This window comes from Spinacia oleracea, chromosome 2, assembly GCF_020520425.1.
Source record: "Spinacia oleracea cultivar Varoflay chromosome 2, BTI_SOV_V1, whole genome shotgun sequence".
Classification (NCBI taxonomy): domain Eukaryota; kingdom Viridiplantae; phylum Streptophyta; class Magnoliopsida; order Caryophyllales; family Amaranthaceae; genus Spinacia; species Spinacia oleracea.
In genome coordinates this window covers 98756706-98782457 of record NC_079488.1, presented here as the reverse complement: position 1 = coordinate 98782457, position 25752 = coordinate 98756706, and the positions used below count along the sequence as shown (strand labels likewise).

The 25752-nt window shown below is 35.2% G+C and overlaps 2 protein-coding genes and 1 long non-coding RNA gene across 3 annotated transcripts; 1 reads left to right on the top strand and 2 right to left on the bottom strand.

Moving 5' to 3' along the window:
• Positions 1–7398: 7398 nt before the first annotated feature.
• On the top strand, positions 7399–10216 carry LOC110785788 (uncharacterized). Its single transcript, XR_002532676.2, has 3 exons — positions 7399–7594; positions 7752–7829; positions 10030–10216. It is a non-coding gene; the product is annotated as an uncharacterized lncRNA (long non-coding RNA).
• Positions 10217–12893: 2677 nt separating this feature from the next.
• Positions 12894–15256, bottom strand: LOC130467121 (heavy metal-associated isoprenylated plant protein 3). The gene is made up of 5 exons (XM_056835572.1): positions 15003–15256; positions 14699–14891; positions 14085–14269; positions 13636–13723; positions 12894–13542 (listed from the first exon to the last, which is right to left on the bottom strand). Exons 1-5 carry the CDS (start codon positions 15009–15011, stop codon positions 13160–13162), a joined length of 858 nt encoding a protein of 285 aa, XP_056691550.1. The 5' UTR covers positions 15012–15256; the 3' UTR covers positions 12894–13159.
• Positions 15257–19488: 4232 nt separating this feature from the next.
• On the bottom strand, positions 19489–24065 carry LOC110792876 (probable CoA ligase CCL7). The gene is made up of 6 exons (XM_021997694.2): positions 22776–24065; positions 21805–21994; positions 21106–21251; positions 20099–20166; positions 19906–20008; positions 19489–19774 (listed from the first exon to the last, which is right to left on the bottom strand). Exons 1-6 carry the CDS (start codon positions 23775–23777, stop codon positions 19661–19663), a joined length of 1623 nt encoding a protein of 540 aa, XP_021853386.1. The 5' UTR covers positions 23778–24065; the 3' UTR covers positions 19489–19660.
• Positions 24066–25752: the final 1687 nt, after the last annotated feature.

Below are 25752 nucleotides of genomic sequence, written 5' to 3'. Positions count from 1 at the left end.
TCTCTTAAGTCAAAAAAAAAATACGTCAAAAAAAAAAATGTTCAATAAATTTTCCATATGAGCGGAGTTTGTTCTTGTTCGTTCGTCTCCCTATGATGGAGTTAGTTTTAGTATGTATGGTTTGTCATTCACTCGTAGTGAATTTATGTATAATTGATTCATTGGTAAATTTTTATATGGGATCGCAACAAATATCAAATTTTCGAGTATATTCAGATGAATCAAGTGGAAATCATCCTCACGGCTACTACAAATCGTTAGACCCTCACAGAGTCACAGTGAAAAAGTTGCATGTTCTACCGTTATATACAGGAGACGTTCTACAGTGCAAGATCTATTCAACGGTCGTAGTTTTGATGAAGGAACCTTTATATGATTCAATTTGTCATGTATTTATTAGATTTATATTTCCCTTGTATATGTCGTATGCCTCTTTATTAATGAATTAATTTTCCTTTTGAAAAATCTCAGTTATTACTATAAATACAACGATTTTCAATCAGTCAGGTGAAAAACGAATTCGGCTGAATTTTAATTTCTGGTTGTTCGGTTTGGTTAAAATCTGGTTTCAGGTTACAATTTATTAAGGGGCTAGCATTTTCGGGTCGATTTTTGCCAGTATTCGGGTCAGGACGAGTTTTGACGGTTCTGCTTAATAGTGGAACCCGTGAATCTCAAAGCCTGTTATAGCGTGATTGGAAAATGGCTTATTTGAGTAATTCGACCTACTGTTCATAGGATTTCATTGATACATAAATACATATTCTAGAAATGAGTAAATAGGTCTGGAGGTCCTTAAACTTTGCCAAAAGGAGCAGTTAGGTCCCTCAAGTTTCAAAAGGAGCATTTAGGTCCCTCAAAATGGATGGAAAACGCTGCTTTTTGTTTTCCGTCACTAACGACCGTTAAAATGAATAGAATAATAAAAAAAATTATTAAAATAAAAGGAGAATTAATATACACGTAGATTAAAACAGATGATTTTGATGAAAAGAAGCCTTTTCCAATTACTTAGCCTTTTCAACTTACTTTTTCAATGTGTACACGTGGAAACCCTTCCAACTTCCCTCGTTTTTTCTGGTTCCTTCCTAATAATGTTTTGGCGGTATTTTTTTACTGTTCCCAACCCTATTTTCCCCCTTTTCACTTCCTATTTATATGCCCCCCCCCTCCCCCGCATTTTCACTCTCAGTTGTCTTTTTCCCATTTACTCACTCAAACACTTAAGAGAATTTGAAGTTATTGCTCTGGTGATTCTGCAAAAATGGGTTCTTGCGTATCCAACAAGAGGACTGCTGCTTCCAAGTGGGAAGTTCGGTCCCCCAAGAGAACAAGAATTTCCAGATGGGACGAAGGTATTTTCATTCAATTTGTCGGTTTTTTCAATAAATGTTTGCAGTTGAGCCATGATAAATTAGGGCTTTTTTGTTAAGTAACTTTTTCCCAAAATTGGTGCATGCATTATCTTGATTGTGGTGTTTTATATGTTAATTTAAACAATCGTGGGCTGATTTCGCATAATTTATCAATTGAAGTTGGAATTAGGGTTTCGTCCGTTTTTACTTTCCAATATTTAATTCGAATTGATGCTTGCATGTTCTTGAAAATGGTGTTTAATATGTTAAATTATACAATTGTTGCCTAATTTGGAATTAATTTAAACTAGATTTTGTAGTAATTAGGGTTTCACTTACTGTTTTTTATTCACTTAAATAAAAAACAGAGTTTGATTAATTCGAATTGATGCTTGCATGTTCTTGAAAATGGTGTTTATTTAAACTATTGTTTCTTAATTTGGAAGTATTTTAATCAAGATTCCGTTTAATAATTAGGGTTTACTTACTGTTTTATTGACTTTGGCCGTTACTTTGACTTTAGGAGACCTTGCTTTAAGGGAGGCACACCCCCTTTGTCATCATCAAGACATCCTCATCACCCAGATCTTCACCAAGCTGGACTGGGAGGGGCAGGCTGCTGTGCAGATGGTATGCAAGTAGTGGCGTAGGTGGGCCAAGTTGCGGTACCGCCTCCCATACCACTACCCTCAAGGATGCTACCGCGCGTGGCTGCGGGAGTGGGTGATCATGGACATCATTGACAATGATGGCCGTGACTTCCACGCCTGGATGGACAAGGACATGACCGTCTACTTTGACGGCTTCCCCCTCCTTTTCAAGGAGGAGGAGTAGCTGGTGGTGGAGGCCATGCAGGGGTGGGTGGTGGCAGCGCTGGTGGTGGCCCCTCTTTTGTCAAGCTTATGATGATCCAGCTTGTTTATAGCTTTTTTTATTTTTAATTTTCAAGGACAATTACATTACTACTGTCATTGCAATTAGGTTTTTGTGAATATGACAAGTGTTGGTTTTTGGTATTTGTCACTGCTATGACAGTAGTTTATATCTAACCGTAGGCTTCTCCCTCAATAGTGGATTGAGGTTATAAATGTAAGGGTTGAAGCCTACCCTTTTGTAAATTCAACTGGAATGATCATGATGAATGAATGAAACTGTTTCCTTTTGTTATCTCTTGTGTTGTTATTCAAGCTTTGGTTTGGTTTGATTTCTTAAAGTTTTGTTTTTTTAATTGATATTGTTTAACTTTGATCAGATGTTGATGATTTGACTTTGAACCCTTGCATATATGTGCATCATGGTGGTGAATGGGTTGTGCAAGGTGATATGGTTTATAGTGGGGGGAGGGTGGATGTCTTTGATTACATCCATGAGAATGCAGATGGAAAATATGTTAAGGAATTAGTGGATAGTTTAGGTTTTAATGATATAGAGAAAGTACATTTCTGGGACCCTAGGAAAGAATTCAAGAATGGGGTTAGGTTTTTAGGTTTTGATAGTAGTACTTGTGACCCTTTCTTAGCTTTACTCTTTGAATACAAAAGCATTCATATATACATTGAACATAAAATCAAACCCACCTACAACTTTAACCTAAACAGGAGTGGAGGGGGGGGAGGAGGGAGAGGTAGCTTCCTTGAGTTGTTGAATACTGATGTGGTTGACTTAAATTCCGATTATGTGGAACCACCTTTTACAGTACTCCCACCCAAACAAACTGAACCTCAACCTGAACCTCAAATCCAACCTCAAATCCAACCTCAAAATGTGCCTCAACCTGAAATTGATTATGATTCAGAGGGTACAGATGAGGATGATGATGAGTTAGCCACTGCTAGGTCTAAGATATCTGATGATATGAGAAGGGAAAAGGCTTATTTTGAGGAGTTAGTAATGCTGAAAAAACTAGCAGAAAGTAAAGTAGAAGGTGGTCTGAATTTGGGGGATGACTTTGATGGATAAAGTGACTTAGACAGCCCTAGTGAGTCAGAAGATGAGGATGATGTTGGTTACTTAGTTGCACCACAACACCATAAGAGGGGGAGAGGGAAATAGAAGCAAAACAACACTGAAACTGAAGAGAGGGAAGCCACTTTTTATGTTGGGCAACAGTCTGAGAATCCAAAGACATTTAGGAAAGCAATCATAGATTATTCAATTGATAAAGGAAGAAACATTCCATTTTCTAAAAATGATTCCACTAGGGTTTTTGCAGAGTGTGAGCACAAAGATAAAGGTTGTAAATGGAGAATTTGGGCTTCATGGGAGAGAGGAAGAAGGTCATTTACAGTGAAAACATTTGTCAGTGAGCACACTTTTGGTAGGACACCTATCATTAAGAAGATGACTTCACATTGGATTGCAGAACACTACCAGAATCTGTTTAAGGTTAACCCTTACATGAGAGTGCAAGATATTCAGGAAACCATTTGGTTAGAAAAGGGTATAAGGGTGAGCAAAGACAAGGCTGCCAGGGCTAGGAGAAGGGGTCAAGCACTCATTGTTGGTGAATACAAAGAGCAGTATGCATTACTCCCAAGGTATGCAGCTGAGATACTAAGAAGCAATCCAGGGAACACAGTGAAGTTGAAGTTGGATGCAAATGTGTTTGACATACTGTATTTTTGTTTTGAGGCACTTAGGAAAGGGTTCTTGGCAGGATGCAGACCTTTCATATCACTTGATGGATGTTTCTTAAAGGGACCATTTGGGGGTCAATTGTTAGTAGCAGTAGGGAGGGATGGAAACAATCAAATGGTCCCTTTGGCTTGGGCTGTTTGTGAGGTTGAGAGCACTGACACATGGAGTTGGTTTCTAGAACTTCTAGCTACGGATTTAGGCACTAGTGAAGGAGCAGGGTACACATTCATGTCTGACCAACAAAAGGGTTTACTTGCTGCTGTGTCAAATGTGTTTCCACAAGCTGAAAGTAGGGTGTGTGCAAGGCATGTGTACTGTAACTTTAGGGGAGTGTTTGGAGGTGGTTTAGAGTACAGAAAACAATTCTAGACTATTGCAAAAAGCAACACAGTAAATCACTTCAATTAAAACATTGAAGTAATGAGGGCTATTTCACATGAAGCTGCTGAAGACCTACTGAAAAGGAACTACAAGAAATGGTGTAGGGTATTCTACACTCCATTATCTTGTTGTGACAGTGTAGACAACAACATGAGTGAGGTGTTTAATGCATACATCTTGAGTGCAAGGCACAAGCCTATTATTACCATGTTGGAAGATATCAGAGAGGGTTTGATGGAAAGACTGCATAAGAAAAGAGATTTCATTGGGAAAAAGGAGATAATGTTGTGTCCTAGGATCCAAATTCAGTTAGAGAAACACAAAATTTGGGCTAGGGGTTGGAATGCATACTGGGATGGTGGGTTTTGCTATGGAGTAAGAGAAGGTGCAACACAGGTTAAGTATGTGGTGGATCTGAACCAACATACTTGCAGTTGCAATGCATGGCAGGTGAGTGGGATTCCATGCAAACATGCAATTGTTGCTATATGCACTAGAGGAAAAATCGTCATGTGCTTCCCTTCAAGTGCGGCTCATTTAGTAAATTGACAGCACTTGAGAGCATGAAAAATAAAAGAAAAAATACATTTTCACAAGTCCGGGCTATTTTAAAAAATTGGCAGCACTTAAACTCAACTGCGGGCTTTAAACTTAAGTGCGGGCTCATTTTACAAAAGCCGCACATAAGATTTCTAAAATATTCTAAAAAAAAGAGAAAAATATTTCTAAAATCAGAGAATCCTTCGTTTTCTCTCTCCCTGATTCTTTTCCTTCTTCCTCTTCAGCTTCGTTTTCTCTCTCCTCTGTCGTCGTCGTCGCTTCTTCACCGCCGGAGATCGATCTCCTCCACCGCCGGTGATCTCTACCCTCTTCAATATCAGACTAATTCAGGTTTAAGTACTCTGTTAATTTCGATACAATTTTATCCTGGTAAAGCCAATCCTCCTGAAATTGCATCTATTGGAGGTGTTAGAGTATTTTTATGTTTTGGTGTGTTCATCTCTTTTGGATTATGTCTAAGGTTTATTTTGATCATATGAATATTTGGATTTCAAAATCGCCATGTGCTTCCCTTCAAGTGCGGCTCATTTAATAAATTGGCAGCACTTGAGAGCACAAAAAAAATGAAAAAAATACATTTTTACAAGTGCGGGCTCATTTAAGAAAATTGGCAGCATTTGAGTTCAAGTGCGGGCTCACTTAAAAAACGAGCCGCACAAAATTTCACGGGTTCTTATTTTCAATTTAATTTTCATTTTCGCGCTCCTCTCCTTCCCCTTTCTCTACCTCATCTCTTTTTCTCCAGCTCAAACGACTCTCACTCTTCACCTCAAACCCCCTCTCTCGTCCCTTTGCTGCTTCTCGGCCGGTAACCCGCCACCACCATTTCTCTTGTCGGCGGCACAACTGCTTCTATCTTTGTTGTTTTGCGCTGCCCAGTTGTTAGTTCTCTGCTCTCTCTCGCCGGCTCCATCTTTTCTCGTTACTACCTTGTATCTCCACCACCAACGGTGGCCAAAGGTGGTAGCTGAGGTTTGCCATCCGTGCTAAACTGTCGATCGGTAATTTCCTATTTTCCTTCATCAATTAAGTTGACTTTGAATAAAATCAAAACCCCCAATTTACAAACCCTAACTTCCTAGAAATTTGATTTTTGGTTAATCTTTAATGTTTCTATCTATTATTTTGTTTATCATGAGTAATTTATTTGATTCTTTGATCTGCTTCGATAAAATTTTAATTTTCAAGTTAATTGGGAGTTTTTTCATTTTCATAATTTCAGATTTAATTATTAATTTCCAATTCATACTGAATAAAGCTGCATATTATATCCACAAGGGTAGTTATCAATCCAATTAATGGAATTTGGAATTTCTCTGAATTGGAGGAGCCTATATTGTGAAAAATGCTTTTAAGATGCTTAGAAGAATTCTCAAATTTTGGCATTACTGAGAAACGAAAATTTGTATTCTTGGTTGTTCAAAGTAAAACATGTTACTGATCTAGCTAATATGTTTTTCCAGCAATGCAACTAGATTTTTTAATATGATTATGTAGTTTATAACTGTGTCTGAGCACTTTAAGTTTATGTATACTATGTGTAACCATGTTTAATCCAGATACTTGGTGATGATTAGTTTTGTTTTCTGATGCTTGATTGGTTATGTCATCAAATCAGAAGTTCGTTGTCTATCAGACTATTGCAAGTCTTGCCTTTGGACGATCATTCTTTATTAGTACTTTAAGACTTCGTCTTAGTACTTCTTCAAGCGTAGATTTGTATTCTTATCTTCAAGGGTTATAGTCCATGATTTGCAGGTCATCATTTCTACACTCTTTAGTTTGTTATAGGGTTTCTATTTTGTTGCTGCTGGCTACTGTAGCCTACATGTTGCTAGTGCAGTTCCTGGAGTGAAGTTGTTGTCTTCTTCTCTGGTAGCAGCTGTTGTTGTGAGAAGTTTACTTTTGGCTGCACTTTGCTGGGCTAGATGACCTGCTCTTTTTTGTTGCTGTTGTGTTAGATGAGGCCTTTAGGTTAATCTCGAGGGTCGGGGCCGGAAAACCGAGGATCTTGTTTATCCAATATAAATATGTCATATTTTAGATCAGGCCCCTATAACATTTTTTTTTTAATAGTTTGTTTTCTTGTGAATGCTCATGTGTATTATAAATTGCATTAGTTAAGTTATTGAACCTAGTTACTCAACTTTTTCGTCAATGTCATTCTACTACAACTTTATTTGTATTTTGTTATGCCGGGGTGGCTTAATCACCATATACTTGTCTAGCGTATGCTTACTTCTTACTCTAGTATAGAGTTTCTTTTGTAAAAAAAGTAATTTACATGCAGGTTTGCCTTATGAAGTTTAAGATAGAGTGTTATTGTCTTAAGGCTGCGGTGTTTAAAAAGTTTGTTTATTCCAATTTTCCATGATTTCCCATATGATGGTTTTCTTGAGTCTATTTGTGTCCCATTCGTTGATTTCCTCCTACTATTTTCTATAACTTGTGTTACCTTCTTTGTGATGGTTCTTAGGTTCACCTTGCTGATGGGTTTCAGGTTCTCTAAAACCTTACAATTTCTGGTCTCCAAGAAGGGGGTGATATCATTGGATCCGTGGAGAGTATTAGAGTAGTAGTTCTGGTGCATCTAATGTGGGACACCAGCCTGTCCAGAAATTTTACATGATTGTAGTTGTTGTAGATTCATCAAATCCAAGGTGATTATTTTTTCATTTTCTTTTAGTTTAAATACATTTTTGTATATACTAGTAGTAATCAGATTCTAGGTAATTATTTTTTCACTTTCATTATTTTAGTAATTTTTTTATACTAGTAGTAATTACAGGATCCTTGTGTTCTGGTTTCTTGTAACAGCTCTGGCACACTTTATTATTGGACAGGAAGAACATACACACTGCCGGTTCAAAGTATTCAAACAAATTAGTTCACCTGGTGAGCTCTTCTGCTTCCTCTCTTTTACTTTCATTCACACATTAAGGGAAACGTGTATGCTGCTTATTCTTTTATCAGTTAATGCAGTAGCTAAAGTCTATTCAATAAAGAAGTTCTATGTTGGTGTATATATAGCTATAATCAATATCTATTCATTATGTCCTTAGCTGAGCTCGTTTGTGTTTGTTGCTTTGCCTGCTGCGATGTGATTCTGCCTACTGCTATTCTGCTATACCTGCTTTGATTATGATATGCTTCTTCTATTTGACCTGATCTGCATACTTTTGATTTGATCTTCTGTTTCTGATCTTCTTTTGTTCTACTTCTTCTATTTTTATCCCGTGTTTTTGTTCTGATATGCTTATGTTTTGCTTCTTCGTGCAACCAGGTGGTAATTTATGGTCAGAGTTGACCATAATTGACTTTCTGATTTTTTTTTTTGTTTAGCTTGTATGCTGGATTTTGTTTGGTTTGAAGGATTGTAGGTGTTAACCCATGTTATACAAGATATGAGCTATAATGATGAACGAACCCTTAATGTCCAAAACTAGACCAAACTAGGTGAGATGGAGTCGTAATATCATAAAAATAAGAATATAAAACATGAATAGGTTTTAAGTTCATTATTTAGATTCATTTTTTCAAAGTTATGAGCGAAATAACCTATTTTAGACAAGATATGACCTATATAGATCGAATGAGCCCTAAATATGCATAACTAGACCAAAGTAGTTGAGATTGCGTCTTACAATCATAAAAATAAGAATATAACGTGAATAGGTTTAAAAGTTCATCTTTCAGGTTCATTTTTTCAAAGTTAGGAACGCAATAACCTATTTTAGACAAATATGACCTATAATGATTGAATGAGACCTAAATGTAGATAACTAGACCACAATAGGTGTGATAGAGTCTTATAAACATAAAAATAAGTATATTAAACATGTAAATGGTTTAAAATACTTATTTAAGTTCATTAGTGGAAAGTTGGGAGCGAAATAAACCATTTTGGTCAAAATATGACCTACATGAACAAACTAGCCTTAAATGTTCATAACTTGACAAAAGTAGGTAACAATGAGTCTTAGAAACCTTAAATAAGTCCAATGAACGTGTAAAGGGTTTAAAATACTTATTTCCGGTTCATTAATTGAAAGTTGGGAGCGAAATAAGCCATTTTTGTCAAAATGTGACCTATAATGATCAAACAAGTCTTGAATGTGCATAACTTGACCAAATGAGGTTATAATGAGTCTTAGAAGCATAAAAATAAATATATTAAACATGTGAATGACACAAAATAATTATTTAGATTCGTTAGTTGAAAGTTAGGAGCGAAATAAGTCAAAATATAACCTATAATGATCAAACGAGCCTTAAATGTACATACCATGAGCAAACCAGGTGAATGAGCCTTTTAAACATAAAACTAAGTATATTAAACATGTAAATGGTTTGAAATACTTATTTACATACCATGATCAAAGTAGGTGAATGAGCCTTTTAAACATAAAACTAAGTATATTAAACATGTAAATGGTTTGAAATACTTATTTAAGTTCATTAGTTGAAAGTTGAGACCGAAATAAGTCGTTTTACTCAAAATGTGACCTATAGTGATCAAACGAGCCTTAAATGTGCATAACTTGACCAAATTAGGTGATAATGAGTTTTTGAAACATAAACTAAGTGTACTAAACATGTAAAGGGTTTAAAATACTTATTTAAGTTCATTAGTTGAGATTTAGGAGCGAAATTAGCCATTTTAGTCAAAATATGAAGTATATTGAAATGTGCATAACTTCACCAAAGTGGGTGATAATGAGTCTTTGAAACATAAAGCTAAGTGTATTAAACATGTACAGGGTTTAAAATTAGTGGAAAAGTTAGGAGCGAAATAAGCCATTTTAGTCAAAATTTGAACTATAATGAACAAACGAGCCTTAAATGTGTATAACATGACCAAAGTAGGTGAGAATGAGTGTTTGAAACATAAAACTAAGTATATAAAACATCCAAAGGTTTAAAATACTTATTTAGGTTCATTAGTTGAAAGTGAGGAGAGAAATAAGCCATTTTTATTATTATAAGGTTCATTATTTCATTGTTGTGAGCAAATTATGTCTTACTTTAATGTACCATACAATATTTATAATATAACTAACATATTTTTTTTTTCTCGATGATCGATCTTCTTTAGGTATTCAACAATCCGAGGGAGCAGCCTTTTACCATTGAGTAGATAAATGAAGTTCGAGAAAAGTTGGCAAATTTCATTACCATTTATCGTCTTTGATATTTTCTTGTAGTGAATCTTAGATTATGGATGCTAGTTTTTCATAGGATTGTAATGTAATCAATTTTTATATTTATAATTATATACTATTTAATTTAATTATCTATATAATTGGATACTTTTTTTATGTGATGCATGGAGGTTAACTAGTGGGCCTGGTCTAATTGTATAATATATGTAGCAGGGATATCAGTTATATAACAAATTTCTAGATCAATTGCGGCTCATTTATATATCAAGTGCGGCTCTTTTTTATGCTTGTGCTGCCCATTTTTATGTCAAGTGCGAGCTAATTTCAAAAATTGGCAGCACAAAATTTGTCAAGTGCGGGCTCATTTTCAAAATTGGCAGCACAAACTTTGTCAAGTGCGGGCTCATATTACAAAATTGGCAGCACCAAATTTGTCAAGTGCGGGCTCATTTTGTAAATTGGCAGCACTTGAAGTATCAAGTGCTGCCAATATTTTGGCAGCACTTGAGAAACATCAAGTGCGGGCAAGCCATGTGCTGCACATGTAAAAGCCCGCACTTAACCCCTTAAAATGAGCCCGCACTTGAGCTTTTTTCTTCTAGTGATGGAATAAAGTAGACCACCCAGAACAATATGTCAATGCATATTTCTGCAAACAGACCTACATGAAGGCATATGAATTTTTGTTAGAGCCTTTAAATGGTCCTCAAGAGTGGCCTACTTCTGATAGCATTGTTGTGGCTCCAAAGGTGAAAAAGGTCAATGGAAGACCTAAAACAAAGAGGAGATATGGTGTTGGAGAGGTAACTGCATCTGGTAAACTGAAGAGAACAGGTTGTTCTATGAAATGCAGCTTATGTGGTGTGATAGGCCACAACAAAAGGGGTTGCAAGAATGCCCCTAAGCAACAACAACACAGCAACAATCATGCTACTGCAGAGCAGACCACACCACAGCAACAACACCCAAGAACCAGTTCAGCTATACGGCCTATACCAATGCACAATAGGGGTGTGTGTATTTATACCTACCCAAATGGGTATCAAAGAATAGCTACTGTAAGTCATTCAATAGACTCAAATTCTTTCTTACATTTTACTTTACTGTACTGAAGCCAACTTGTTCCTAATTTGTTTTAATTAATGCAGCCTATATCACAACATTTCCCCACACCACAGAGGCAAAGACCTCCTGCAGCTTTCTATTCTGATCATGGGGGTGAGCAAACCATCTACTCCTTCCCTGCACATGACTTCCCATTGTCACATACTCAACCAAGTCAAGGACACACAATATCAAGCCAAGCATTGCAGGATCTTGCAATGGCTAGAAGATTAGAAAAAAGACCATGAGGTTAGATTTTATTGAATTTAAAGTCTTCATTACATTTCATTAGTGCAGATCATTACATTTTACCTACCCACTTAACCCACTTAACTTAAAACAAACCAGATTAAAAAAAACAGAACCACTAGGATTACAACCCACACTTCACATTTCACACTAATAGGTCTTCTCATCTTGCTCATCACATAGTCTGCCTCCCTCTTCCTTGCATAATTGCTAGCTTCACTAAGTTTTGTCCTAAAACTATCAACTTCAGCAGCAAGGCTTTGTTTATCTTGCATTAACCCTAGTATGACAATTGTTTGCCAAGTTGTTGGTTCTTGTTCATCAATCCATCTAAAAAAGATGCAACCCCTTTTGTTTGTTTCAACATCATAATCTGGACAAGCAATGAACCTCCTTCCAGGATTTTCTTTTGTCCATGCCTTTTGAATGGATACTGTGAATCCACAGTAGCACCTCTTAGGGTGTTCATTATCACCATTGTTGAACAAAGAGATAGCCCTGATCATCATTCTGCAAATAAATTACGTTTTAATAATTATTTCCTAAATATGTTTAATTATTGTTAAAATAAGCTAACTTAAGATTTTAAAAAAAATGGCAGAAAAATACCTTTTTGTTGAGAAGAGTCAGCTATGGTGGAGCAACAGAGAAAAAACACAGAGCAGAAGATGGAGAAGAAAGATTTTTTTTAAAGTGTTTTATTGTTGTTTTGTTGGCCATGGAATGTTAAATACTCTGTTTTTTGAGAGCCTCAACGGCTATATTTTTGTAAAAAGCTAAATGAAATGAATTTCCCTTTATTTAATTATTGGTAAATGGTAAATGTAACTGTTTTTTTGTCGTTTAGTGCCTTTTATTTAGTTTCCTTTTAATTTAATTGAATTTTAACGGCCGTTAGTGACGGAAAACAAAAAGCAGCATTTTCCATCCATTTTGAGGGACCTAAATGCTCCTTTTGAAACTTGAGGGACCTAACTGCTCCTTTTGGCAAAGTTTAGGGATCTCCAGACCTATTTACTCTTCTAGAAATAGAGAGACAAGAAGAGAGCTTTTTAGACTCACATTTACCATCCACTGTACTACTGTAGTGTGTAATCCTACCAAAAAATGGTCAATTATGTTGTTGAGTTTTTTCTTTTAAACTACTATGAGTACTTCGTATGGAATAACCGCTAAAACAAGATAAATAAGGATGCATTTTATTTACCTGATTTTCACTTATTTTAGCTATTAAACATAGCCAAATTCCAATTTGAGTTAAACAAGTTTTTCACACTAAGTGTTGAATTGTGGTTATGCCTTTTCCGTATCAAGCTTACCTATCCTAGGCAGGCCGACCCCGACTTAAAAATAGGCAAAACAAATGTTTTTGACGAGATAATGATAGTAATAAATTGTACCATTTGTACCAATCAACAAAAACATCAGACGGTACACAAGTAAATGAACACCTGAAAATAATCCACCCATCAAAATAATTCATTGAAGGGTATATTAATAGTACTACTAGCTTTTTCCTGTACAAGCTGACAAAAACTTCTGATTTACCTTTCTTTTCTTGCTCTACTCTTTTTACTTATCTACAAACTTCATGCAAATTAACACAACTTAATTGTATCCCCAAAATTGAGAGTAACAAACCCCCCAACTAATTACACAGACCAAAACCCATCAAAAATCCTAACAGCCCAACCCAAAAAACCCCGCAACTCACATAACTGAGCATGCGTTCGGGTTATCATCACTGAAAAACTGAGGGGTGTCAAAAATCTCAACAACCCGGCCCGTCCCATTAACTATCCCTATATAACCCGAAGAATTAATCATATACTCCAGTTTCACCTCTTTCTTTTCCCCACCACCACCGCCACCATTGCCGCCGCCACCATTGTTTCCACCACCGTTGCCGCCACCCCCGCCACCACCATTTTCCTTCTGATCTCCTCCTTTCTTCCCATTCTCTTTCTTATCATTGGCAATCTCCACATTCTTCTTAAGCTTCTTCTGCAGCTCCTCCACCATCTTCTTCGCCTCAATCCTCCCTGTCACCTTCACCCTGTCCTTTTCCTTCTCAATGCTCACTTCATGAACACCTATTTTTTCCACAATAAAAATAAAAATAAAAATATTATTAATCCAAAGTTAAAAATGATTAATTGTCGTTTTTTGGGATTTGATAATTTTACCTTTGTACGATGAGACTGCTTTGTACAACCTGTTACCACAGCCGTCACAATGATAAACCACCTTCAACATCACCGTCGTCACCGGCAGCTGCACATTCATTCACCGGAATATATTAATTTAATGTTTAAAATCATTTCAATATTTTTATTAAAAAATGCCGTGCTAGTTTCTGGAACCCATTAATGCAGGTGAATTTTACTGAAACTTAAAGCTCGTAAATAAATACAAGTACTTCTACTGAAAATAAATAAATGCACTCTCATATCAATGTTTATTCCACTAAAAAATGGTGATTAAATTTCAGAGAAGAGTGGTAAAAGTTCCTGACAAACATCCCAAATAAGTCAAGATTTTAATTAATTCCCCACAAAAACATACACTGATAAAAGTAGAACAAAATTGGAAAAGAAGTTGAAGAAATACAGAGTATTAAAGCCGGAATTTATACCTCTTTGGGTTTATCGTCTTTGTTTTCATTCTTTTTCTCGGTGTTTTTCGGAGGTTGAGGGGAGATCAATTCGGTCTTTTTCAGAGTTTTCTTCTGGATTCCATCTCTTAACTTCACTGGATCGACTTTATTTTGCGCCATGATCTTCACCTTGCTCTCTCCTTCAAACTCAACATTAAAAACACCTGCATTTTTCAATCAAAATATTTCCGGATTAAGAAAATATTCAATAACTATTAAGCTAACTTTGATTCTTACTTATTTTGTCATATTTCACCAAAAAATTAAAAATAAAATAGACGAACTCAAATACTTTATTACCATTTAAACGTATTTTCAGATTTGGTAACTTTTAACTAAATTAAAATTACAACGATTAAATACCAATTTCGTAAGATTTCACAAATAATATTATTTAAAAAAAAGGTACAGGGTATTATTTTCTTACCATTCAAATTTTTATTTTGAGATTCATAATATTCAACAATCTATTGTTAATATTCTACCACAAAACAGAGGATAATCTCGAACGATAAACAGAGTTAAATAATTTACTTAAGAAAAAAGGGAAAAACAGAGTATAATTTCTGGAAGGAAATGAAGAAGAAAATTACCTGGAAATTTGAGGATACATTTTCGAATACGTTTAGTGCAGCCTTCACAGTGCAAATCTATTTTCATGACGATACTGAGATTACCGCCGCCACCTCCACCTCCACCGTCCTTTTTCTCTCCGCCGCCACCTCCACAGTCCTTATTGTCTCCTCCTTCACCTCCACCGCCTCCTCCTCCGCCATTCTTATTCCCCTGCAACATTCATGGAAATTACGGTCAGTAAGTCCGTCATGAGCAACAATGTAGAGAAGAAAAAAAGTGAAAAGGGGAGAAATGAGAAAATGAAGCAGAGAAGAGAGAAACCTTCCCCATTGATGAACGCTTGAAATTAGAGACGAGGAGAGAGAAAGTGAGGGAATGAAAGTAAGACAGAGGGGAGGAAGAGGGGGTATTTATAGGGAGGAGAATATCATTATTTCAGGAGCAATTAATGTGATTTGTTTCCCGAAAAAAAAAAAAAAAGAAGATTAGCAGGAATGTACTGTACTACTGTGGTTTGTGTTTGTTGGTGGTGGAAGAGTGTGTGTGCGCGCTCAACACTGACATTGGCGAGAGGAAGAGGAGAGAGAAAGTTGTAGAGATGAGTCGGGATTCAGGAAGTGTACGTACGTACGTACTGGTATTTGGCGGTTTGCACTGTATTTTTGGAGAGCGCTTTGCCCAATGCCGTTAATGGAGTACCGAATAAGGCTTGGCCTAGTGGTAAAGATTACGAGATCAAACTCCACTAGGGGTTCTTTGGAGGTGGGGATTTTCCTATAATCCCCCTCACTTCCAATGAGTCGGACATGGTACCAGTGCAATAGGGTCATTCATCTTACCTTTATCAATACTACGAGTAATACAACACTTGTTTTGGATGATTACTGATTTACTGCATTCATTGTGTGTTACCGAGCCGAGCACCCGATACTGCTCGCGATACTTGATGTTCGGCTCCAAAAAACTCAGTTGGTTCGATCAGGCTCGACTCGAACTCAAGTTAAGCTAGAGATCTTAATGAGTCAAGTCTAAGTGTCTATTACTCCACTCGAAAGCTCGTGAACAAGCTCGAGTTTTTTTCAATACATGTATTTACTTATAAAATACATGTATTTACTTATAAAATACATGTATTTACTTATAAAATACATGGAGCAGAATACGTTAGGAGCCCCTTCGTTCGAGGACAACTCCTATATAGTCACTACAAATAATAGAAAATACTCGAGTACTATTACAAGGCTTTAATTACATACATATTGTCACTAATCAGATGACCGACATTTGCAATTCAATCCGCTGCTCTGATGGCTTCTCTGGAAATATGCTTGATATCCCAAAAATCGAAGGAGCTTATAAAAATTTTGATGTCGTTGAAGATATTTTGGAGCTTCCAGAAAATAGACCAGATTCCTTTAAGTCTTCGACTGCTTTATGAACAAGTTATCACCTTCGATATAGTTTTTTTTTTTTTTTTTTTACTTTTTACTTTTTAGGTTGAGCTAATCCCAATTTCACTTGATTTGTATGTGTATAATGTCATGAGTAATTTTTTTTTTTTTTTGACAATTACAAAAGGTACAAGAAGAAACATAATTACAGAAAATAAAAATAAATAAAGAAACAAAAATCTAATCCGACTCTCTTACAAACGAAACCCGTGCAAAGCTCTGTTGAAAAGCATTCTTGGCTAGATTATGCGTGTTTTGCACTTGATCTCGACCTACCTTGTGCACAACGCAATGGTTAAAGAACTTACCACATTTTCGGATCATTGCTATTATCCATTCCTGTTGAGCATCTTGCATTTGTTGATTTTGTAAATTAGTAACCAATACCGATGAATCCGTCAGTATTAGGACATAATTAATAGAACGGTCCTTAGCCCACTGCATTCCATGTAAACATGCTAAAGCCTCTGTTTGAGCCGCTGAATGAGTCATTCCCCAACTACATCCTGTTGTTGTATGTAAAGGATCACCAGACATGACTTCCAAAGACCATCCCATTCCTGCTCGATTATTCTCCTTTTTCCAAGCCGCATCAACCTGCAAATGAGAACTTATTTGGACATCCGCATGTCCTATTTCCACTTTCCAAAACCCGGGTTGCGGACCATCATTATTGACCTTGTTCCTTGCCAAAAAAGTTGCTCCTACTGTCGGACTTTGGTAAATATTTTAAATTGTTCCATTGCTCCTTCCACATGGGTAAAAACCAAACCTACATCCGCGAACTGTTGCCGAAAAATTCTGTTATTTCTCATAATCCATAGGTTATTACTCCATATACATTTTGTATAATATTTGGTCTCCAATTGCGAAGTTGTGAGCAACTCGAAATTGAAGAGAAATTAAACACCAATTGTAATTGCATGGCTTTTATTTAATGAAAAATGCAATTGCGTGTTTGTTCTAAGGTTTCATTTGGTTTGGTATAAAACATTTTTCATGGAAAATGATTTTTTTCTTTTCAACCATTTTACGTTGTTTGGTTTGGCAAGAGATGAAAAACAATTTCCCATAACTCACTCAAAAGTGGAAAAACCTTTTCCAATTGAAAGGAAGGGAAGCCACTTTTCCACTTTTCCACTTTTCATCCTTACCTCATTTTCCTTATTCCCATCAATTTTCACCCATCTTCTCCCAATTTTTTTTCTTTGATTTTTCTTGTAAAGAACCAAACAAAGGAAAATTAGTATGGAATTATGTTTTTGTTTAGAAAATGTTTTGCATGAAAAATCATTTTCACTGAAAACGTTTTACGCTAAACCAAACGGAGCCTAATTGTTAGCGCACCCATATATTATCGTAGAGTTCATCCAAGAAAATATATGGATTGGGAGGATAGTTGTTTGTGTGACCTCCGATAATACAATATATGTCTATTATACACTCGTGTGTATTATTTATTTTTTAAGACCCGTAATTAAATTTGCCTTTTTAACTTTAAATTTTAGGTAAAATAAGATGTTAATTTATAAGAAATTGATCTATATGATTTTATAAAACACGGCTCAAATTTTTAATTTTTTTAAAAGAGCTCAAATGTATTACGGAGTACATACTACGGAGTAGACAACATTATTAACAGTTAAAAAAAAAAAAAAAAAAAGAAGAAAGACTATATTAATGATTATTTTAACAAAAGGTCTTACGCGCACAAGGTGTACAATAAATTTATTGTACACCAAGATAACTTTAACCAATTTTTTTTTAACTTTAACTTAGTTTTGATTAACTTTTATATTAGTAAAAAAAAATTGATAGATAAATATTTTTAAGGGTTAAATTATTAATTTTATACATTATTAGTGATTTTGAAGAAATAAGTTTTACTAAAATGAAAAAATTTATCACTTAAAAATAGATAACTTTTACATATATATGCTTAACTTTTAAGCATTTTGGGTTAACTTTTACTCAGGTGTACAATATTTATTGTACACCCATTGTAAATAAGAATATGTGTTATTTTAAATACTCTAGGTGAAAATTATTGACTAGCAATATATAACCCAAGTTTTTTGGTGCGAATGAGCCACACGGAGTCAAGAACCAACCTTCATTCTAAATTTTCACAACTAGATGCACGTAGTCAACCCAACAACACATGTAGTACGCATAAAAATGATATGAAGTCATGAATTTGATACGAGTTAAACCTTATCACTTTGAAGTAAGTCATGCTTTCCTTTCTATGAAATATTCTCTTAATTGAAGATTCTATTACTACATATGCCTAATTTTCTCTTTAAATGTTTATCAATTGTGATTCTATTATTACAACTAATATACTGAAGCTCGTAACATTATTTTTGGTGCAAAAAAAACCACAAGGAACAAATTATATAGACAAGATTCGATCCAAGGTCTTGAATATCACCTTTTAAAGAACTTTTTGTAACCAGCTAAAATAATTGACATCCACGTGAAAATTATAACATCAAAGGACAGAAGCCCCGGTTATATTTTTGGTTGACCTTATTGATAGTCCTAATAATTAATAACAGTTCGTTCATAAAATAACTGGTAATCTGCCATAATATATTGATGATTATCTTCGCATCACATTTGAAGAGCCTCCATGAGTGCATATGGGAATCGCGCCCCTCTATGGGCACGAATAAAGCACGGTCCGACACGAGTACAAAGTCGTGGGTCGGACCTGGGATTCCTTTTTTGGGAAAACACCATAAATCACCACACGATCAAAGCATGCTAAATTTAGTAAAATTAGGCTTAGGCACGACAGCTCGACTCATACAGAAGGGGTTTTCTTACCAAGCCCGGCCCACAATCATCTTAAGAGAATACGGATCTAGCTGATGCGTTCTATGTGTGTTATCTTTGATCACTTGAATCAGAGTTACTAGGAAGTATTCCAAGGTTGAGAACTATATCAGCCGTATCCCTCAAGTATTTAAGAAAGATGTTGCAGTCCGTTGTTTTTTCAGGAAGGAGTTCAAATCTATGTTACCCGGACTCGGGTATGTATCTGACACAGCTTTTTGTGAAATAATTGCATAACTTTTGCTCCAAAATAAAGTGTCCAAGTGTCCATACCCATGCCCGAGTCTCGAGGGTCCAACACGGTTATTTTATTTGAGGTAAAATGAAGAGTCCAGGTAACATAGATTCAAATGCTCAAAGAATCTGGCATGGAAGTGGATCCATTTTGGACCCCGGTCTTTTTTTAAATCCAACAACACTTTGATATACAATTTTCAGTATACACAATTATGAAAGGATTCAAGATATCGCTGATTAACCTATTTCATATTTACATATAATGCAAAGAAAAGGAATTACCAACAATGAAATTTGGAGCTTTATTAGGTGAACTGACTGACCATTACCTGAATGTTTATTTTCTATAACAGCGTTCAACTAAAACATGGTATCTTTTTTCAGGTAAAACATGAATTGAGTTTGTAGAACAAGAAAGTAGAGATGCAGCAAAATGGTGCTACAGCTTTATTATAGCTTGGATCGCGATTTTTCAATAAGCTCTCGTCTGAGAAGCTTTCCTGAAACCGACTTTGGAATAGCGCTTAAAAATGTTACCTTCCTTAATCTCTTGTAAGGTGCAACCTGTATAAAACAAAGCACTTGTTAAGAATATCCAAATCATTTTTCAATTTAAATTGTTTCTAACAATCACCCCTTTCAAAAAAAAAAAAAGGGGATAATGTACAGAATTCAAGAAAATGAAAACTTCATACCTGTTCTGCGACAAACTTCTTGATATCTTCTTCCTTCAAGGTACTTTGAGGTGATCGAACCACAAACGCAATGGGAACTTCACCGGCTTCATCATCAGGATAACTAATAATGAGGAAATGCATAGATTGTCAGTAAAGTATACAGGTAGCCTAAAGTATACAGGACAGAAGTTGCTTAGTTACAGAAGCTTACGGGATAACAGCAGCATCTAGTATTTCAGGATGTGAATTAAGAACCGCTTCAAGTTCTGCTGGGGCAACCTAATTTAAACCCAACAACAAAAACATACGAGTACGTTATTTCAGTGTCATTCTGCATAACAAGCTCAAACTTCTGATGCATCAAAAAAATTAAGTATAATTTGAAGCTCTCGTTGGGCTAAAAATGTCCTTAAGATAATCAAATACACAAACAAACAACCTTGGGGGTAAATACGAGCAATGACTATCTCTGCTCTTTTATTTTAGTTTTTTTTGGCCTACAAAACAGAATGTTTCATGACTAATATCTATTTTTACATGCCAAAATTTGCTGGATGTTTTTGAAAAATCAATAAATCTTGCGCGCACCCGGTGTACAATATTATTAACATGCTAAGGAAAATAAATGATCTACTCAATCTACATCAGTACATACGTAACATACTGGGACTTTCATATGATGATGTCTACTAAGTTAACAGGACTCTCCAGAGAAGAGATATACTAACTACTAAGTACAGAACGGAATGAATGGATTTAAACTTTTAACTTACACTGAAGCGTTGTACAAATAATTGGGTATTTTTCCATGGAAAATCGTACACAATACTTACATGGTAGGCAACCCGAATTCAGAATGTTACGAGGCTTCAGCTCAAACTTCCCCTTGTTATTCGAGGTCAAGAACAAAGGGATGTGTGTCTTTGGGTAATATTAAAAAATGAAGGAAGTGAAGCAGGTTGTGTTCTTTCCTAAAATTGAAATCCTTGATAAAATTTTGTAGTAGGTAATTAATATACCCAAATAGGATGTTAAACCACCAATTTTGGCCAGCTCAGGAAAAAGACACAACACATATGCGATGAAAAGCAGCGACCATGACAATAGTACACAACATTTACCATTTCATGTTCTAGGAACCCAACCACAGAAATCAGAAATAAAAACAGGATGATAATTATGCTATTATTCAAAATATGCTCATGCAAGAATAAACACCTGAAAACCCTTGTATTTGATGAGCTCTTTCAGCCTGTCAACCACATAAAGTTGCCCTTCATCATCGAAGTACCCAAGATCTCCTGTATGTACCCAGCCTTGATTATCAATAGTCGACTTGGTGGCTTGTGGATTATTAAAGTAACCTGCCCATGACACAACAACGAATACTACGTTGGTCAACTATAACCAAAACAGAAAACAGAACAACATTGTGTTTCACCTTATCTCATCGCAACAAATATCTAAGGCCATTAATATTAATGCATTTGCAAATAAATGCGATTAAGTTTGTAAAACTATTATTTGTCCACCACTTCACTTTTTCTTCTGTGTAAAAGTTGGTTCTATCCATCTTAAAGCTTCAGTTTTTTTACCTTAAGCGTATACACTACTGTATGACCAAATATTAGACGCATTTACAGCTTTCCAAGAACAAGAGCTAGACTGTAAACATGTTATTTTTGGGAAACTGCCCAGCTTCAGAAAGATAGTTTTATTGCCAAATTTATAGCTTCCCGGCATAAATCACACAATTTAAGGTTTCAGATCGTAAACATGATAGTAACTTTCCTGGGATCAAAGAAGCTCAGAGTAAAAAGCTTACTGATAATCTTCAGTCTACACAAAGGAATATGATAAAGGAAAATGTATATAAAGTCCTTTTTCAATTGGAAAAACAGTAAAACTAATCATTACCTTTCATCATATTAGGTCCACGGACCCATATTTCACCCAGTTGCTTAGGAGGGAGAGGCTTCGATGTATCTACTTTAATTATCTGAGCTTCAATACCTGCAACCAACATTCCAGTTGAGCCAGAATGTCGACCACCTAGTCTTGGGTGTTCTATAGAGATGACTCCGCATGTTTCTGTCATACCGTACCCCTAAAAGGAACAAATGTAAGTCGTATCAGGGAACAGTTTACCACATAAACCAGCAAGCGCTAACCAAGACGGAAAAGTACATCCGTAAAGTAATAATAGTCAATTCCATTAATAAGTAACAAGCTGCGATAGATACTCCAGTTCCAATTATCAAATCTTAAGAGTATTATCATCCACGAATTCATGATCATTCACCGTCATAAAATAGCCTGGACGTCTATAATTTCAATATTTCATCAATAGGACAACATCAGGTGCTAAGTTGCTAACTGCGAAAGTTATACGGGGATTAAGTCAAATATCTATTCTAGAAGGGAACACTTGACCTGTCAAAAAATAAAAAAACAAGGGAACACTTGACTACTTGAGATCCCCTGTGAAATTGAAAAAGATAATGTCTAAACAAAAATATTGAATCTTTTTATTTATCAAAGCAATCACATACTTGTTGACCTTTGTTTTATAAAATTACACTATTCATGAAGAATATTGACGTGTGCAACTAGTATACATAGATTCAGAGTTGTTAATATTCTTGTAGGAAAAAGAATCATAAAATATGAACAAAATCAAGTGAAGTCAAAGAATAACAAGAATTACTCTACTAAAATAAACAATAAATATTGTATCAGGGGAATATTCAAAGGAAATTTCCTCTTTTTCAGGCCATTAAAAGATAAGAGAATTGTTAGAAACCATGTCATACTCATGAAGCATGTGACAGAAAACATCATAAACAATTGTTTAAACATGATAGAAAGAGAAATGTAGTTCAATATACCTGAACTATCATAGCCTGAGGCACAGTTTTAGAACACTTCTGCATCATCTCCTTCCCCAAAGGCGCAGCCCCAGAACCAATCTGCTTCAAAGATGAAATATCATATTTCTTGACAGCATCATGCTTAGCCAATGCAAGCATAATTGGAGGAACAACCCACAATCTAGTAATCCTATACTTCTCAATAGCTTTTAACATCAACTCGAAATCAAACTTAGCCATACTAACAACTGTAGATCCTTTCTGCAACTGACCATACAAAATCACAGCCAGTCCAAACACATGAAACATAGGAACCACACACAAGAACACATCATCGGTTTCGCCCTCGAATTCTTGATCACTTGTCATCATCAATGACGCAGCAATGAAATTCCCATGAGTCAGTATAACACCTTTACTAACACCAGTTGTACCAGATGAATACAACAATGCAGCAGTATCACTTTGTTTTATCAAAACCTTTGGAAAATCCACAGCAGACCCATTAACCAAATCATTGAAATATACAACTTTAGAACTCGAATTTAAAACCCCTTTTCCTTTAGACCCTAAAATCAAAGCAGGCATATTAAGACCCTTAACTTTATCCCAAAGTTCTGGAACTGTTACAACTAATTTGGGCTTACAATCATCAACTTGTTTCTTAATCTCTGAAACTGTGTAAATTGGATTCACAGTAGTTGCAATTGCACCAATTGCAATAACACCCAGAAATATTACAGGGTATTGGATAGAATTTGGGGCTAAAATAAGAACAGAATGCCCTTTTTGAATACCCAGTTTGGTTAATCCATGGGAAAGCTTAGCAACCATGGATTTTAACTGGGAAAAATTCAGAGTTTCCCCAGAATCAGAGTCAATTAAAGCAGGTTTTTCAGAGTAAGAAGAGCTGTTTCTGAAGAGAAAAGAAACCATACTTAGATTTGGATTAGTGGGTATGATTATTTTTGGTCTTAGTGATCTGTAGATTCCATCTCTGCCATAGCCTGAACGTTCCATAGCTTCAAATTTTGGGGCAATGGAAGAGAGAGAAAATCAAATTAGGACATGCAAAATAGTGAAAACACAATCAATCAATGGAATATGGATAATAATGGCAATGTTAGCCTTTCAATAAATTGGGGAAGATGGAGCGACGACGAAAGATTATCCAATGGCGTGCCGGTTCTTTGCAAGTGTTAAAGGCGTAAAAATCATGTATTTATGTGTGTTTAAGAATCCACCATTAGACAAATTGATTTACGTGACTTGATCAAATTGTGGAGGAGTTTTACTTGACACGATATTGGTATAAAAAGTTATCAATTACAACATTCATATCAAGAGTAGAATACTAAATTTAGAAAATTTTGTCTCTATCTTTAGAGGAATGCTTATACTTCTTCTAAATTTAAACTGTCAAACAAAGTTTAATAGATTTTCGATTTGTTTTCTTCAAATGAAATGTGAGTAACTTTTTCGTTATTGGATAAGTTTTTCTCAAATTGAAATATTTAAGTGAATCGAGTTATCAAATAAGCAGAAAAATAATCATGGGTGCACCTAACTCTATACTAAATCGAGTGTATAATAAGGGGATTTTGATATGAATTTTATACGTTTTATGATTTTATACGTTTGTGGTACGGTTTGAGTTTTTCTATCCTGATATGATTTTATAATTTGACTAAACTCTGATCATATTTGTGCATTTATTTATTTGACTAATCTATATTTAGTCATTAAAATCATTAAAACAAAAATAAAAAGCACTAAAATGATATCACAGAGATGTCAAAGTTTCATGTATGAACTTTTACTGAGCTAGGACGTAATGCTCTAGTATGGAGTACTACATGAGAGAGAAAATCAGCAGTCCACTGAAGTATGTTAGAGCATCTCCAATAACAAGCTAATTTGACAATTAGCTTGTTATGCCACATAAGATTTCAAGTTATTTCATTTTCTAGTTAATTTGTGCTGCAATGGCTAGTAACTACTAAACTAGCTTGTTATTTAAATTAGTTCAACCTGTCAATTACTTATTTGACAAATTTTGGGAGCTAGTTGTCAAGCGAATTAGCTTAAACATAAGCTAATTTGTTTGGCTAAACTAATTTATTATTTTCACTCCAATGGTCTAGCTATTCGCTTAATACTTTTATAAATTTTAAGTTAGTCTCTAGCTACCACAATTGGAGATGCTCTACTTATAACATTTGGACGGCAAGGGCATTTAAAGAAGCCCACTATCCTTGTTACTTAAGGCCCATTTGTGATTATTGAAATTCCAACAAAGAAATGACCCAGGTAATGAAAGTAAAAATCAACGTAAGTTTAAATAAATTGTTGCTAATGGAAACCAAAATCAGAATCGGAATCGAAACTTGTTGCATAAATTATTGTAAATGGGAATTGGAATATGTTATAACAGGTTCCGGTTCAAGATATCCTGCCATTTCAAAAAAAAAAAAATTGCTAATTTATTTTTAAAAACCTAATTTATGGTTTGTGCTTTGATTATTTTATAGTTTGGGCTTAAACTGTAAATCTGTTTTGATTTTTCAAAGATTAGCTTGGATTAGTTTATATTTTGGGAAAATGAAGCATTTTATATGGTCCTAGTTCCTGGTATTGGGTACTCCATATATCACCCGTTCCGAAAAATTGAAAATCAGAACATGTTGCAACAAGTTTCCAATTTGTTAATCGGATCCGGAACCTAAACAACATGTGTCCGGGTTACGGACTTACGGTTACATAACTACAAGTTCCTAATAGATTTCAATTTCAATTCAGGCTGCCCTAAATTTTTGCTCACACCAAGAACAACCAGCCGCATGCACCATTAAAGGGAAAGGATATGCTTAATGGAATGTGTATCATAACTAATCCAACAACATTTTAAATGATAACATTTGATTTTTATATATTGGTAAAGTTCAAGTCAAAGTGATGCCTTTAAAAAACGGAGGGAATAACACCATACAGTCTA

Excerpts from the sequence above, each read along its gene's own strand:
- LOC130467121 (XM_056835572.1), bottom strand. Across the intron at positions 14,270-14,698 it reads ATGTATCCTCAAATTTCCAG|GTGTTTTTAATGTTGAGTTT; the intron begins GTAATTTTCTTC and ends TGAAAAATGCAG. Across the intron at positions 13,543-13,635 it reads AGCAGTCTCATCGTACAAAG|GTGTTCATGAAGTGAGCATT; the intron begins GTAAAATTATCA and ends TGGAAAAAATAG.
- LOC110792876 (XM_021997694.2), bottom strand. The coding sequence starts at position 23,777 with ATGGAACGTTCAGGCTATGGCAGAGATGGAATCTACAGATCACTAAGA. Across the intron at positions 21,252-21,804 it reads TGGACCTAATATGATGAAAG|GTTACTTTAATAATCCACAA; the intron begins GTAATGATTAGT and ends TGTCATGGGCAG. Across the intron at positions 20,167-21,105 it reads TCAAATACAAGGGTTTTCAG|GTTGCCCCAGCAGAACTTGA; the intron begins GTGTTTATTCTT and ends GGTTTAAATTAG.